At 58.7% G+C, this 16,182-nt stretch overlaps 1 protein-coding gene across 2 annotated transcripts in view; it reads right to left on the bottom strand.

The window, feature by feature from the left end:
• Nucleotides 1-2,428: 2,428 nt before the first annotated feature.
• The window catches only part of FAM20A (FAM20A golgi associated secretory pathway pseudokinase), a 38,565-nt gene continuing 24,811 nt past the window's right edge, over nt 2,429-16,182 (bottom strand). For both annotated transcript variants that reach the window (XM_061145003.1, XM_061145004.1), the window contains exons 2-11: nt 13,612-13,796; nt 12,727-12,777; nt 10,772-10,850; nt 8,265-8,357; nt 7,255-7,370; nt 6,431-6,611; nt 5,516-5,625; nt 4,887-4,968; nt 4,126-4,185; nt 2,429-3,015 (exon numbers count right to left, since the gene is read on the bottom strand). In XM_061145003.1, coding sequence (XP_061000986.1) covers nt 2,751-3,015; nt 4,126-4,185; nt 4,887-4,968; nt 5,516-5,625; nt 6,431-6,611; nt 7,255-7,370; nt 8,265-8,357; nt 10,772-10,850; nt 12,727-12,777; nt 13,612-13,796 — 1,222 coding nt within the window. In that variant the 3' untranslated portion in view covers nt 2,429-2,750. The remainder of the gene's footprint in view (nt 3,016-4,125; nt 4,186-4,886; nt 4,969-5,515; nt 5,626-6,430; nt 6,612-7,254; nt 7,371-8,264; nt 8,358-10,771; nt 10,851-12,726; nt 12,778-13,611; nt 13,797-16,182) is intronic.

Raw genomic sequence — 16,182 nt, 5'->3', positions numbered from 1 at the left:
GGTCATGCCCAGGCCGGAGCGGGGCGGAGGGGATGCTCTCTTGCCCGACACACGCGCCCGGCCCAGGTCAGACGAGGCAGTACCCTGCCTTTCAGATTTAGGCCTGTGAGCCGGTTCCCTTTCTGTTGGTCTGTTTAATGCCATATTTTTCCCCTGCATTTTTGAGCTTCTCTGTTGGTGATTTCGCTGTTTAAGATGGCCCCAGAGGAGTTCTCAGCTTCTGGCTGGTGTTCGCGAGTGTAACTCACTTCTCTCAGGCGTGAGCTGCAGTGCTGTTGGCCACGGGTTCAGGATTCACGCAGCAGCAGCAGTGGCTGGGGTGTCTTCGCACACCCAACACAGACAGCAGACGATCACGGGTCGGCTGGCGGGCCAAGGTGTAATGAGAGGCTCCGGGGAACCTACGCGCCTGTTTCTAATAGGAGCAGACAGCTGTCTCCCCCACTCAGTCTCTGGTGACTTTGTCTACCATTTCTTGGTGGTGGTTCTTCAGTTGCCAAGTCGTGTCTGACTCTCTGACCCCATGGACTGCAGCACGCCAGGCTTCCCTGTCCATCATCATCTCCCAGAGTTTGCTCAAACTCATGTCCACTGAGTTGGTGATGCCATCCAACCATCTCGACCTCTGTCTAAACCACCATCAATAAGAGAGGCAATTACACTTCTTACAGTCTTCAAACCCAGATGCCCTCTAGGTTTGGGGGAGGCCGAGTTCCTCCAGACCTCTCCACCAGCTCACGATCCATCTGTTCCCTTTCATTTTTTTACTTTGCCATCAGTCGTAATGACAGGAACACAAAAAATTCTTACACAGAAGACAAGAATTTTCAGTCTTGGACGTGTTGGAAGAAGCTGATAGTTCCAAGACTGGGGTCTTCTGTGTTATGGTGTTTTTGACAAATAGTGGAGTCTTAATTTTGGTGTTAGTGAAAGAACAATGGTGTGTAAGACAGGTGAGTCAGGAGGTGGTTAGGTGCCGGATACACTGGTCACACTCAGTTCTGTCGCTCGGTTTGTGAAGGAGACCAACGTCTTTAATACCGCGGGCCACCTGAACACGAGAGGCTGGCTTGATGTGGAGCTGGGCTCGGCCTGCCTGGGGCTCTGCCGTCTGGATTTGGGGACCGTTTGTTCTGTCCTTTGGCCGCTTCTGCCCGCGTGTTTTCCCTGCCGTCCCTCTGTTCCCCCCACTCCGGCTCGAAGCAGGAGAAACCATTCGTAAGGGGGGAGCCCCAGGGGCAGGGAGACTCCTCGGTGCTGCAGGTCTCTGGGGTTAAGGTCCCTCTACCAAAGACTGGTTTCTGTTGTAAAGTCAACAAACAGCTTCACAAGCTGGGTGTATTTCTGGGTTCAGTGGAAGGAACACTATGGCATAGCTGTGACCCCCTAGGTTGTGTGGTTTTAGTTAACCTTTCTGAGCCCCTGTTTCCTTGGCAGTCCGGATGAGGTGGGGATTCTGTGTATGGGCGGGTCGGAGGCGGCATGCGGCGGGAGCTCGGGGCGGGGGGCGGTCATGGTGTCCGCACCTTGGGGTGTGGCAGTGGGGGCCCTGGGGGGCCGGAAGCCCATCTAGAGTGTGTCCCCTGGGGCTGCCTCTGGGCGCACGGCCGAGGTCCTGGATGAAGTCCAGAGGTGCTGCCCTGGGACCCGCCTCAGCCCCAGTGTCTTCCCACCCCCTCATCACCAGCATCTGAGCCTCTGGCCTTTACCTGAAAAGCCAGTCTGACGACAGCCCTTGTCGCCTGCCTCCTGATTCATACGAATATACCCGTCACGTGTGCCGTCGCGGGCTGTGGAGTGAGAAACAAAACCTCCTGTTCAGATGTGAGCAGGTCAGCAGAGACAGGGCTCGCGAGACAGGAAGTCCCCCAAATGCCCGGAGGCTTAGGAAGTAAAGTGGACTGAGCCGTGTCTGAGCAGGCGGTTGAGGGGAGGGCATCTAGAGCGTCAGACTGCTCCGGGCAGCCTGCTGCCCTTGGGGACCGGCGGGGCCACTGCTGGGAGCCAGCACTGTGGCTGGCGGGCGGGCCCTGGCTGCCCTGTTCCAGGCCAGGCTCGTGTCCCTGCCGGACCCGTCTTGTCCCGCTGCAGGACCCCCCTTGCTTTGCCTTTTATGGTTACCGATGCCAGTCCTGACATCCGTGATGCCAGTTCAGTCGATGTTTACTCTTTGAGATGGAAACATCCTTTTCTGATACCCTGAGCAGATCCCTCTGTTACGTTTACCTCTTGTGGTAACACGTCTGAGAAATCGGGACCAGTCAGAGCGGATGGCTGTGTTGAGACTGGGCCACAGAGACTGGAATGTGAGGAGAGTGTAAAGTGTACTTTAAACCCGGTGGAGAGTCACCATGTGCAGTTTCTTTGTCTGTCTGTGTGGATCAGGAGTCATCCTTGTGGCTATAATAAACACCTGGAGGTGTCCATCTGATGTCCTGTCATTTTATTTGTGACAGACAGTTAATGCTGTTCCAGGCCAGACCCATGTCCAGGTTCCCGGTGGGCTCAGCAGGTGTCTGTGGCCTTGATGGAGCAGAGCTTCCCCGGGGAGGGGAGCCAGGCCAGTGCTCCAAGGAGGGAGGCTCACTGGGTCGCACTTCCGCTCTTTCAGAATCATCCCCTCGCCCTGCCTGCCTCGTGAGCTCCTGACCCAGGCCTCAGCCTGGATGGGGACCCCGGGGAAGCGGTGGCCCACACTCGGAGTCCACCGCAGCTCCGGTCCAGTTTCCGGGGGGTGCCTCCTCTGGCCCCTAGCTCGTCGCGTTAGCCCTGCTGGAGTCTGGGGCCCACTGTCCCAGGGGGCCGTCGGCCACCACGCTCTGCTCCCCGTGGGCCTCGATGCAGTCCTGTACGGTCCTGAGGACGGTCTGCAGCCTGCGGTCCAGGGCGAGGAGGTGGGGCTCCGTGAGCACGGGGCTGAGCTGGTCCTCCAGCAGCGACTCGCGCATCACGTCGCTGAGCCTGTACTCGGCCTGGGCCAGCAGCTGCAGGTGCAGGAGCGTCTTCCTCTTTATCCTGGAGGACAGAGTCAAAACCCAGTTAGCGAAGGTGAAGGGAGAAGCTTCCTGAACTGACTTCTCTCCTCACTGCCCGCTCTGGGGAGCTCATGCTGCAGAGCCTTCTGCTCCCCCAGCGCCTTCTCGGGCACTCTAATGACCCGCCGGTAAGAAGGGACTGGATGGGGTGGCAGCCAGCACCCTGCAGTCCTCGCCCAGCGGTCTGCCGAGCCGTCCGTGCTCTGAACTGTGGCGCCCCACACATCCGGCGCTTCTCGGGGAATCCAAACAAGTGCGGAGTGAGAGCTTTTCCAGGGAATTTAAAGCTAACGAGAGAAGCCCCCAGGAGGTGAGACGATGCAGGTGCCTGCCACCTCAAAGGCCGTGGGTACTGTTGGCTTGTTTCTGCTCAACTCTGTGGTTCTGATTTCTCTGCATCAGACTCTGAAATGGGGTCGGGTCCACCTTTAGGGTTCCGATTTTTTTTATGTGGGACTGTGACTTGGACTCATGTGTAAAGCAGCTTTAAGTGTCCAGCCTCGATCACACACAACCCCTGCCTTTCCTGCCCAGGAGGAGGGGATGGCACGTAGCGGGGCACGTGTAAGTTACCCCAGGAAGTGGAGGAAGAAAGTTCAGGCCCCGAACTTCACAGCGGGGAATGGAGACAGTTTTGCTCCGCGTGAACCACGCGTTTCTATCCAGCCTCGGACACCACCGTGAGCAGGTGCGCGGTCCTGGCCGGCTGGGCTGAGACGCCAGCCAGACTGGAGGCCGTCAGAGAGGCTGCGGAGACGTGCTGGCCAGGCGGAGGCCCGGGGGCTTCCTCTCCTCCGACAAGGGGTTATGGGACTTGAGTCAGGATTCTGCTTAGATGGTGACGGGATAGCGGTATTTACGAGCTACGTGAGCGCGGGCACAGCAGAGACCACCAGGCTCCGCAAGAGTGAGCGAATGCTTATCTGCGTGGCTTGAGGATGAAGGCAGGCGGCCGAGACGTCTGAAAGCTCAGGCCCTAAGTCCCCCTCTGCGGGGACAGTTCTGCGGTCACAGGACAGGAGATCTGCCCGCCCACCTCCTAGAGCAGCGGAAACGAGCGGTTCAGAGCCGCCTGGAAGGGGACGCTCACCGGCAGCACTGGAAGAGCGGCGCCAGGATGGAGACCTCGTCATGGGAGTGCCGGCCAAACCTGCGGGAGAGACAGACAGACGGCGCTCGGCGGGGGGGGGCCCGCCCCCGCCCCCTCCCCCGCGTCCCCCTGCCCTCTGCTGCGCCCAGACACGGCTCCACGTGCACGCCGGGCCCCCGGCCGCTGCCCTCCCGGCCCTCTCCTCCTCGGGACACACAAGCCTCCTCCAGAGAGGGCAAAGAAAGCGTCCACTCGTCCCTGTATCCACCAGCCCGAGGGTGGAGGCTCACAGGAGGAGGCGGGCGCTCTGCGTCCAGCGGTGACCGCGGAGGGAGAGGGGGAGAGCGTGCGCATCCGCTGCACCAGGGCCCGCAGGCCGCCGCCTCAGCAAAGACGGAGCGAAGGGAAGGCTTCCCTGCTGGTGCAGCGGGTAAGCCTCCGCCTGGCCAACGCACAGGGCGCGGGGCCCGTGCCTGGTCTGGGAAGATCCACGAGCCGGGGAGCAACTAAGGCCAGGTGCCACGGCTACTGAGCTAAGCCTGGGCCCCGGAGCCGGGGAGCCCTGACCACTGAGCGCGGGCTCCATTAAAGAGGGCACCGCAGTGAGCAGCCCCGCTGTCCCCACTAGAGAAAAGCCCGCACAACAACAGAGACCCAGCAGCCAAAAAAAGAATAAAGAGCAAGGGCCACCGAGCCAGGGGAGGGGGAGGCGGGCATGCGACCATGGAGGCCCCGCGGGCTGGGGCGTGGGGGGCGCTCACCCCCGGGCGTTGTCCAGGTGGATCAGGAACCCGTCGTCCCCGAACCTGGTGAACATCTCGTAGTGGTGCCGGTCCATGTTGCCTGTGGAGGAGGCGAGGCGCTGCGGCGGGCCAGGGCCTGTGGACACGGCGCCCGCCTCCGAGCTCCCTCAGGGGCTGAGGCTGCAGCCCTCCAGAGGCGGCGGGAGTCTGCACCCGCCCGAGCCTGTCTCCTGGGGCCCCTGGTGAGGTCCCAGGAGCAGGCAGGCCCCCCCTCCAGCCTGAGGCTTTTCCTGCTGCCCCAGCCCAACAGGGTTTTCCTGCCTAACACCCGCCTGGAAGGTTGGGCCTCCTTGCCCAGCGCCCGCATTGGGTCCGGCTCCCCGCCTTTCCAGAAGCTCACCGGCCCCCCGGGCGGTGGCCTCCACCCCTGCCCTTCTCCCGAGCCTGCCCTAACCCCGGGGGCCTCCACGGCAGATGAGGGTCCTGTCCCTGGCTCCTCCCACCCCTGCACTTCCTGCGCCCCACGCCCCCACAGTGAAGGGGGCAACTTCCATCCCTGCCCGGCCTCGGGCGGGGGCCTGCCCCTCCAGACGGGACAGCAGCGCACTCCCGCGCCCGGGTCACGGGGCCCCCGGCGCCACACCCACCGGTCAGGAAGTCGAAGATGGCCATGTCGATGATGTTGAGAAGGCGGTCGCTGCTGCCTTGGGGGTACAGCTGCTTCACCGTGGTGCAGTAGAGGGGGTTGACCTCCCACCTGGGGGTGGAAGAGTCCGCCCTCACCTCACCCGCGTCCCTGCCCGGGCTGGGGGCCGTGAGGACCCCCAGGAGGACCTGGGCAGGGGCCCCCGGAAGTGGCAGACTCCCTTCGTGAGAAGGTTCCAGACCTTTCACAGTGACCTGCCCAGCGGGGTGCTACACTGATGTGCTGGACCCCCAGCTCCCCGGCTTCCTCTGCAGCGCCCCCCCCTCCCCCCCCCGCAACGGCCTCTTGGGCGCTGCTCTCTTGCCTCCCGAGCTGTCTGCAGCCCCCTGCCAGCCACCCTCTGCCGCCTCTCTGCCCACTAGAAGCCCCCAGGTCCCTTTTCGCCTGGGGAGCTTCTCCTCCGCCTTCACGAGTCCCTAAGGACCTGCCACGTCCCCCAGAAGTCCTGCCTGTTCCCTCCTCTTCCCACCACGGCTGGGGGTCTGGAGGGATGAACCTGTTCATCCAGCTGGCTTGTTCACTGAGCACCTGCCCTGTACCCGGGCGTGTGCCAGGCCCGGGGAACGACCACCTCGGGGAGCCCGGGTCCCCCGCGGGCATCTCTGCCTTCTCACAGCCTGGCTGCTGTCTGCCCCCAGGCTGGACTGAGGGGCCTCTCGAAGGAAGAACCTGGGTCTGTCCTTTCTGTCTCCCCCAGCATTCAGTGCGGGGTAGACAGGGGGCTTTTTGTAACAACCCGTGAACTAAAGGGATGGCAGCAACACCCAGCATCCACATGGGGTGAGGCGGAGGGGTGGAGACAGCATCAGGCCTCCCGAGGCCGGGTGAGCCGCCCTCAGTCCCAGGACCAACTCACTCCTCTCTGCCTGCCAGCGAGTAGGAGCGGATCCAGGGATTGGGCACGGAGAGCCGTGGGGCCAGGTTGAGGGACGGCAGGAAGGCGGACAGGGAGCCCTCCAGCAGGTGCGGGTTGCCGCACACGGCGTATTCCGTCTTGCACATGTACGGACACTTGGCGAAGAAGCACACGTTGCTGGCTGGAGGGCAGAGAAGGGGGGTGGTCAGCGGAGCAGCGGGCACCCGTCCTCCCGCCCCGAGGGCTCCCCGAGCTCGCGTCTCGGGGAAAGGCGGGAGGAGAAAACGTGGCCTCTTCCATCTGTGGAGGATACTACGGAATCGAGCATCCTGGGAACCACCTCTCAACTGTCTTGGAGCCGAGACTTGTGGGCTCAGCCCACTGCATCGTGCCCACACCAGCAGGGGGCTTCCCTGGTGGCTCAGTTGGTAGAGTCTACCGCCATGCGGGAGACCTGGGTTCGATCCCTGGGTCAGGAAGATCCCCTGGAGAAGGGCATGGCAACCCACTCCAGTGTTCTTGCCTGGAGAATCCCATGGACAGAGGAGCCTGGTGGGCTACAGTCCACGGGGTTGCACAGAGTCAGACGCAGCTGAGCGACTGACACTTGCAGTCTCTTTGCGCTTTCTGTCTGGACGGGTGACATCTGCCTCCGGGGCTGCGGGCACCAGAGTTCAGGGCCCACACGTGCCAGGGGGCGCCTGGCACCCAGCCACCTCAGTCCACAAGTCACCGCATGCGACCGTCAGGAGGCCCAGGGCAGCATCTGCAGGCGGCAGGCAGCCACCCAGGAACGGGGGACCGCCGGCAGGAGGTCAGCCCACCTGGAGAGACGAAGAACACGCTCTGCAGGATCTCGTTCCTGGTCACCTCCAGGATCTCCTTGGTGATGTTGACCAGCCTGCCCACAGTCGGTGGCACCCGCCGGAAGTCCAGAATCCTGAAAGAGATGGAGGCCTGCTGAGGTCCTAGGGATGACCGCCTGAAAGAAGTGGCCGCCACTAGAAACGGACCTGCTGAGGATTCCCCGGCGGAGCAGTGGTTAGGACTCTGCGCTTCCACTGCAGGGGGCACAAGTTCAATCCCTGGTCGGGGAACTAAGATCCCACCAGCTCCCAGGCACGGCCAAAAAAAAAAAAAGAGAGAGAGAAGGGAATGGACGGGTCTTCCTGACTGCCCTCAGTCAAGGGTGGGGGTCTCAGTGTCCAGGACAAGCGTGCACCCCAGGGGCTGGGGAGGTGGGGAAGGACTCTATCCCATCAGCCCTTCCGGGCACACCCCCCCCCCCCATGACCCAGTGCTCGGCTCAGAGCTCCTCACGCTCGTGTGCACATGAGTCACCCCGAATCTGTTCAGATGCGCCTCTGAGTCAGCGGGGCCAGGCTGAGGCTGGGATTCTGCGTTTCTGAAAAGTTCCAGGGAGGGGCATGGGGGCTGGGCTGCCAGTCCCCAGACCACACCTCGGCTAGGAATGACAGGCAGGCAGGGGGCTGGGGCGTTCAGGAATGTGCTTTCCCCTTTTTACACCCAGCAGCCGGGAGGCACTATGGGGAAGTGGCAGGGGGCGCATGCGCCCCACTCTCAGGTCCGGAGACTGAGCCACAGGCAGCCTGGCAGGGCTCCTTTCCTTACCAAGCACTCCTTGTTACATTAAAAGGCCTTGTGTTTTGCGATCCCTGGGGCTGATGGGTTGTGTTGGGTTTGAAAGCATCACTGGGATCCACCAAGAAAATCCAGCAGGAGGAACGGAGGGAGGAGGCGGGGGTGGGCGGGTGGGGGTGCCTCTCCGGGCTGGCCTCTGTGGCCAGCCCCACCTCCATGAGGCCAGCGCTACCTGTCCAGGTGGAAAGCGGCGATCTCCGCGTTGTGTCTCTGAAAGTCGATGAAATAGAAGAAGTCCTCAGGCGTCTCTTCGTCTCGTTGCTGTCTGAATGGAAGAGAGGAGTCAGGCCCTGGACTCAGACCTCAGGCGGGAGCCTGGTAGCAGAGCTGATTCACGCGACTGGCGGGAAAGAAGATGCGCGTCTGTGATCTCAGAGCTCGCACAGGGAGGGACCACATGTGGAGCGGCCGGAGGCCCCTCTGCCGGTGGGACCTGCGGGTGGGAGGAGCCGGGCTGCGTGCCCGACGCTGACTATCCTGCAGCCCCCTGCCCCCTGCGCCCTCCACACCAGGCCTCCCACTCAAGCCGCTTTGATGACAGTGGCGGATTCTCTGAAAAGCCCAGTCGTTGAGAGTGAAGAAATGTACTTCTCTGCAGACACGCAGAGGACAGGGCGCTGGCTAACAGACCAGAGGTGGGGCAGACCCGGATGCCGAGGACTGAGAGAGGCCAGGTCCGAGACAGAACCTCATAAAAGGAAAGGTGCCCCAGAGATGTGATTCAGCAGCACGGACATCTGAAGAGCAGGAAAGTCCTGGGTTCATGGACCCACCGTCCGCGCAGAGGCACCTCTGCTGGGTCATGAGAGTGGCCCTGCCAGAGACGGGAGGGAGGCTGGCGTCGAGGATATTTGTTTATAAACATTAAGAAATCTCTACTGCATCGCTGAAAAGCATCCCCTGCCTGGTCGTGAGGAGCCGGCTGCTGGGTGTGTATGTTCAGAAAGGGGTCTCCCGCTAATGAAGGGCACCCTGCCTGCTGGCCCCGCGGTGACTGGCCTGGACGCTGATGATCATTTGAAGAAGGACGATCTTGGAATAATTTTATAGTCCACCGCATGGGGCTGCACGGTGGCTGCAAGAATGATGTCAATGTAAACAAATCTCATTCTGTGGAAAGCCGTTAAGTCGGCAGCACCTGCCAGGGGAACAATGACGTGCGCTTTGCTGAAAAACAGCAGCCTTGGAACTTTCCCCCCGCGCTCCAGTGGTTAAGACTTCGCCTTCCAAGGCAGGGGTGTGGGCTCGGTCCCTGGTCGGGAGCTAGGATCCCAGAGGCCTTGTGGCCAAAAAACCGAAACAGGAAACAGAAGCAACATTGTAACAAATTCAATAACAACGTTAGAAATGGTCCAAATAAAAGAAAACCTTCAAAAAACAAAACAAAACATAAAAGAAAATCACCAGCCAGTCCTGGAAACCACAGCGAGGGGCTGCCCAAAGTGGGGACTCTCCTTTCAAAGGCCCAGCCACTTTTGAAGCACAGGCCCCCGCGGCCAGGCCTGACCCCAGGCTATGCGTTAGCATCTCCTGATGTCCAGGTCAGCGAGGACCATCCGTGTGTCCTGAGCTTGCTTTAATTCCTGAATTCTGTCTGTAGGAATACACACTCTGGGAGTTCCCTGATGGTCCAGTGGTTAGGACTGAACCCTTTCATTGCCATGACCTGCGGGTTCAGTCCCTGGTCAGGGAACTAAGATCCCACAAGCCGAGTGGGGCGGCTAAAAAAAAAAAAAGTAAAGAAAAAATAAAAATTGAAAAAAGAGAGACTATACAATCCTTTGGATGCCCTTCCGAATTTTCTGAATCATCATTTCATCTTTGCATGGCATATTTAGGCATGATTTTAAATCTGAAAATCATTTACTTCCCAAAGCCTGACTAGCATGGATGTATTTCTTACTGTTGTTGTTCCATTGATAAGTCATGTCTGACTCTGCGACCCCATGGATTGCAGCCCATCAGGCTTCCCTGTCCTTAACTATCTCCCTGAGTTTGCTCAAACTCATGTCCATTGAGTCAGTGATGCCATCCAACCATCGCACCCTCTGTCACCCCCTTCTCCTCTTGCCCTCAATCTTTCCCAGCATCAGGGTCTTTTCCAGTGAGTTGTCTCTTCACATCAGGTGGCCCAAGTATTGGAGTTTCAGCTGTAGCATCAGTCCTTCCAATGAACACTCAGGTTTCTTATTGTATGTCCTCTATTATGGGCTTGCCAGGTGGCTCAGATGGTAAAGAATCTGCCTGCAATGCAGGAGATGTGGGCTTGATCCTTGGGTTGGGAAGATCCCCTGGAGAAGGCAATGGCAACCCACTCCAGTATTCTTACCTGGAGAATCCCATGGACAGAGGAGCCTGGTGGGATACAGACCATGGGGTTGCAAAGAGTCTGACATGACTAAGCGAATAAGACTTTCACTTCTGTACTGTATTATATTACGTTAAAAATATAATCTCTGTGGTCATCATTTATATTACCCAAAGATAAATTTCTACTTTCCTTTTATAAAAAGGGACAAATATGTCTACATTACTTAACAGAAAAAAAATGCATGCTTGTTCAGGAAGTATATTTTAAAATGATACTCTGACTTGGGACTAAACTTTATAAAATGAAGATTAAACTTTTATTATGGCTGCCACAGCTGGGCGTGGGGGGTGCAGGAAGCAGTCATTTACCTCATCGGTTTGAACATGGCCTTCCCGAAGTCCGAGAACCTCAGAACCAGTTTGAGGTGGACGCCACTGGGTTTCACGACTGCATGGGAAGAATGGGGGGTTAACAGTGCTTCTGGGCCCAGGCCCGGGGCTGTGGCCTTTTATTCATTCCACAAACTCAGCCCCGTTTCTTCTCTTTGCTCTCACTTGAGACTCTAAAGACTAGAATTTGCTCTCAAAGCCTGCAGAGTAAAGTCCGGTCAGATTATGGAGAGTGTGTCCAGGGACTAAAGATAAGACTTTTTCTGATGTTATTGGAAAGGGGCAAACAACACAGGTTTCCCCAGTGGGACACTCTCTGAAAACCCCAAAAGGACATTTTCCTGAGAAGAGCTGACCTCTTCCTCTCTGCTTCAACCTTGCCTTAGAGACTCTGAACCTGCCACCTGTCATGTCACATTGGACTTGTGACCACCTCTTCCTAGTAAGACTGGACACCCAGGCTGTGATGGGGCCTCGTGATGCCTGAGGGGCCCCTGCGAGACCCTGCCGGCGGGAGCTGCCTCCTGACACGTGTCCTGGGCACCTGAGTTCCCGGCCCCACCCTGCCCTGCTGTCAGCCCCTAGGGGGGCGGGACAATGCCCCCTCACCTTTGCCTTCCAATGAACGGCAAATGGCAGGGGTGAAACTGAGGAAGAGGGAAGCCCCAGGCCCTACCGTCTTGTGTCTTTTAAGCCTTTGACAAGTCAGGACACACGGACGTTTCTGACGTGTGTTCGGTTCACTGAGGCCAACGGAGGAGGTTCCTGGCCTGGCAGTGACCTGCTGTGGGCTCAGTGTCCGTGAACCCCAGTACAGAGCACCCCCTCCCAAGGACCGGGCTGCACCCAGGCCCCTCTTTCACCTGCATGAATCTTCACCCCAGGGAGACAGCCTGGCTGCCTGAGACCCTGAAGGGTTTCTGCCGTGCTGACACCTGGGCCTCCTCCCTCAGGCCACTGACCACCCGCCCCCCGCCCCGCCCCCGGGTCACCGACACCTGTCGCCAGGTTGAGAGTTCTGCCCTGCCCCACGGCTTCCTAACTCTGAAAATGTACTCCAGTCCCTCAAGGATTTTGTGAGAACCCAGATTCTGATTCAGAAAATCGGAGTGGGGACCGAGACTCCGCTTTCCTAACCAGCTCCTCGACCCCGCGACGACGCTAGGCAGGGGCCGCAGGCCGCCCGGCCGGGCCCACCTGCGAGCTCCTCTGGAAGGCCTTCCCTTCTGTGCGAGTGCGGAGAGGAGGCAGGGGGCTCGCGACCTGGTCCCCTAGGGAGGCCTGTGGGACCTCCAGGCTGCCGCCAGGTACCGGGTTCCCAGGGCAGGGCGATGAGGGGGCGGGGCCACGGCTAGGGAGGAACCAGAGACGAGGCGGGGCCAGGGCCAGGGGCGGGGTGGGGCCAGGGCCGGGGCCAGGGCCAGGGCCAGGGCCTGGGGTGGGGCGGGGCCAAGGCTGGGGTGGAACCAGAGATGAGGCGGGGCCAGGGCCAGGGCCAGGGGTGGGGCGGGGCCAAGGTCGGGGCGGGGCCAAGGCTAGGGAGGAACCAGAGATGAGGCGGGGCCAGGGCCAGGGGTGGGGCGGGGCCAAAGCTAGGGGTGGGGCCACAGCTAGGGAGGAACCTAAGACGAGGCGGGACCAGGGCCAGGGGCGGGGGGTGGGGCGGGGCCAAGGCTAGAGTGGAACCAGAGATGAGGCGGGGCCAGGGCCAGGGGCGGGGTGGGGCCAGGGCCAGGGCCAGGGGTGGGGCGGGGCCAAAGCTAGGGGTGGGGCCACGGCTAGGGAGGAACTTAAGACGAGGCGGGGCCAGGGCCAGGGGCGGGGTGGGGCCAAGACTAGCGGCGGAGTGGGGCCAGGGCCAGGGCCAGGGCCAGAGGTGGGGCGGGGCCAAGGCTGGGGTGGAACCAGAAACGAGGCGGGGCCAGGCCACTTACTCTGGGAGCAGTCGCAGGCTCCAAGCAGGGCTTTCTCGTCCTGACTGTAATCTGCAACGGATGAGCAGGCCAGTGAGGACATCAGTTCTTGTTCAGGCATCAGAGGGGGAGAGTGGGAGGCGGCCTGGGACCCTTGACTGTTTCATAGGGAGTCTCCCCGAGCCCCATTTGTGGCCGCAGTCTCCCACCCTGCTCGATCCTGACCTCATGCTCCCTGGCCCTTCAATGGACACTCCAGCCACGCCTGTTTGGGAAACCTTTGCTATTAATAGTCCCTCTGTGTGTCCCTTAGACTGGCGTACTGCTTGTGACCTGAGACAGCAGGCCACCACTGGGTCCTCAGCCAGGTTGCTTAAGCTTTCTGAGTCTTAGTGTTCCCATCTGTAAAATAGCAAGCATGTTGTCTACTCAGCGGTCCCCAACTTTTGGCACCAGGGACCAATTTCGTGGAAGACAATATTTCTACCCACCTGGGGGTGGAGGTGGGGGATGGTTTCAGGATGATTCAAGCATGTTACACTTATTGTGCATTTTATTTCTAATCGAATGCTGCTGCTGATTAGACAGGAGGTACCGATTAGCGGTCGGGAGGTTGGGGACCCCTGGTCTTCATCAGAAGATCACTGTATAAGAGACGGTCGCCAGATTGGCACAGGATCAACAGTGACATCACCTTTCTGTATGGTACAGACACCTCCTATGCCCCCTTTATGAGCTCATGGTCATAAGATCTCTTTCAAAGGGAAAAAGATCAATGTTCGTGTTTTCCTTCTTACTCTGTTGAGTGGTAGAATCAGCCCTCTACTATTTTACCCTGGAGCCCAGCCTGAGATGGTTTCCCAGCCTTTCTGGGAGAAAGTCTCCCTGCTGGTCTGTGACGCTTACCAGCACTGATGGTGGGGAAGTCCCTCATGTCCTGGAGGAGTTTGCTGACGACAGGGCTGGACCGGGGGTACAGGCCGTGGCGGTTGATCCCCAGGTGGAACTGGACCCAGCTGGCCTCCTGGTGGAGCTGCACTGGGGGTTCCGGGGACGTGAGGTTCAGCTGCTCTTTGTACATCCTTCGTCGTCTAAAAGCATGAAGAGTGTTTCTTCAGTTGGGGGAAGAGAACGCAAAGACCTGCAGGAGCGCCGCATCTGGATGCTCCATCTGTTCTTTTCATTCCTTCATCAACACCATGAAGCGCCTAATGTTCACGAGGCTCGGTGTGAGCTGAGGATACTGTAGGGGGCACAGCAAGCACCGGACTCCCTGTCCTCAGAGCGCTTACAATCCGGTGGGTGAAACAGCCTGACAGGTCCACAGTGCCACATGCACACACGCAAACACCTAGCCACAAACAGTGACAAGTGCTGTGAGGGAAAGGGGCGTGGTTGGCAGTAAACTTAGGGGCCTCATATAATCTGGTATCTCCGGGAGTGATCCTGGGCCTCTTCCTGGACTTTCCTATGAAAAAGTCTATATTTTATATTTCCCAGTAATTTCTTGACCTTAGGAGGCAGGAGATAGGAGAGAGAAGGTAATTGGTGACAACGAAAAGGATGAGGGTCAGGGTTAGTAAGGAGAGCTGGAAGCTGAGTTAGATTAATTAGTATGTCCTATAAGATAAGAATTAATTAGCCATGTACCGATTGTTCTGCTCAGGAAACTTTTCTGCCAGGACAAAAAGCAAAGTGAAAAACACCACCACTGCAATGTAGAGGCTCAGAGTCTAGTCTGGGAGAGAAGCTGCATGTCTGTGAAATATTCAGAGCCAATGTGAGGCAGTTGTAGATCAACTGCTAGACACGTGTTCAGACTAAAACATCTTGACCTTCTGGGAAAGGGACGGACAGTTGTGGGGTCAAGTAGTCAGAGGAAGACTCAGATGGGAGAACGTGGACTTCAGGGGGTTCACAGGGGTGGTGTTTGGACTGAAGGGGAGACGTGCTCTGGGACTGGGGATAAAGTACACACGACCTCAAGAGGCAGGCAAGGGACAGGTGTACCTAAGGATCAGAGAGGAGAGACGGATAGATAGATGGGTGAGTGAAAAGATGGAGCCCTTCAGACTGGAAGGCAAGGCAAGGTGCACCGGTCATCTGGCGAGTTAAGTGATGGTGAGGGTCATGTGGGTTGATGGGGCAGGATTCGGGTGTCCCTCTACATCTGTATTTCTCTCGGGAGTGATCTGAAAGACCCTGAACCTAATGCCCTGTTCCACTTACAACATTCCTTCCAAGGTGCTGTATATCTTGTACTTGGTCAGCTCCTGTGAAGGGGTGTACCACACCCAAAGTTGTTGTTCAGCCACTCCATCGTGTCTGACTCTTTGCGGCCCCATGGACTGCAGCCCCCCAGGTCTCCCTGTCCTTCACGGGCTCTCGGAGCTTGCTCAAATTCATGTCTATTGAATTAGTGATGCCATTCAACCATCTCCTCCTCTGTCACCCCCTTCTCCTCCTGGGCTACACCCAGGAGTGGCCCGATCCATCGGGCCAGCCCTGTGAGAAAGCACTTTCCAAAACTGAGCCAAGATCTTTCCAGAGCTTCCACCGCGGAGTCTTGGCTCTTGATGCAGAACAGCTTCCTTCCTTACGCTGTAGCCTTGTGAATATGGGATGATGCACCGCACGTGCTGGCCTCCAGGTTGAGTTTCTGCATCCGGTCACCTTCCCTCCAGGCCACAGTGCGCGTCCGACTGTGACCTGGTCCCGGGGGTCCCTGAGCTCCTCCTGCCGTGGTCCGAGATGTGACCTGTTAAACTGAGGCAGCCCCAGATGTTTACCTGCGGGCTGCACCTGCCAGCTTCCCCTTACTTTATTCACATTCATCCGTATTTTATTCCAGTTCCCAAGGCTGCTCGGAGGCTAAAACTCTGGGACGGCTGAGCTCTGCTGGGAGCCTGGTGGGAAGACTGCCCAGTCCTGAACTGCGTCAGGCCCCCTGAGGTCGGGCAGCGCAGAGAAGTTCAGAGAAAGAGAGACCAGGACCGCGGCCGGACTGGGCTGGGCAGAGGGCCGGAGTCGAGTTTTCTTAAGCGGAGCTGAGAGCTGAGGGGTTCTGCTTATACCAACAGTCAGGGTTCCAGCCTCCAAACAGAAAAACAAGCGTGGCAAATCGAGTGTAGCTTCTGACAGCGGACAAGCTGCTCTTTAAATCTCCATGTTTACTTTGGGTGGGGCCTCATGGCTCTCTGGGTAGCTGTTCAGCCCCTGCCAGAGCCCGAGTCACAACCTGGGCAGAGCAGGGGGAGAGGGAGAGAGGGTGTCGGGATCCTTCTCACTGGGCCTTTTGTTTGTTTTTTTAATGGTTACGGTAGAGCTGCTGAGAGTCATCTTTTTCTTTTTCTTTTAGAAATGTTTGTGCCCTTTGTTCCCTGAGGACAACCAGCAGAGGACTGCCTGAGCTGACTTGGACAGGGAGCTTGACAGATGCCATCGTGGGGGAATGTACACCACGGAAATTGGCAAATG

The sequence above is a fragment of the Dama dama genome, chromosome 5, assembly GCF_033118175.1.
Source record: "Dama dama isolate Ldn47 chromosome 5, ASM3311817v1, whole genome shotgun sequence".
NCBI classification, from domain to species: domain Eukaryota; kingdom Metazoa; phylum Chordata; class Mammalia; order Artiodactyla; family Cervidae; genus Dama; species Dama dama.
Note: the sequence above shows the minus strand (reverse complement) of the source record. Positions and strands in the feature narration are given on the sequence as shown.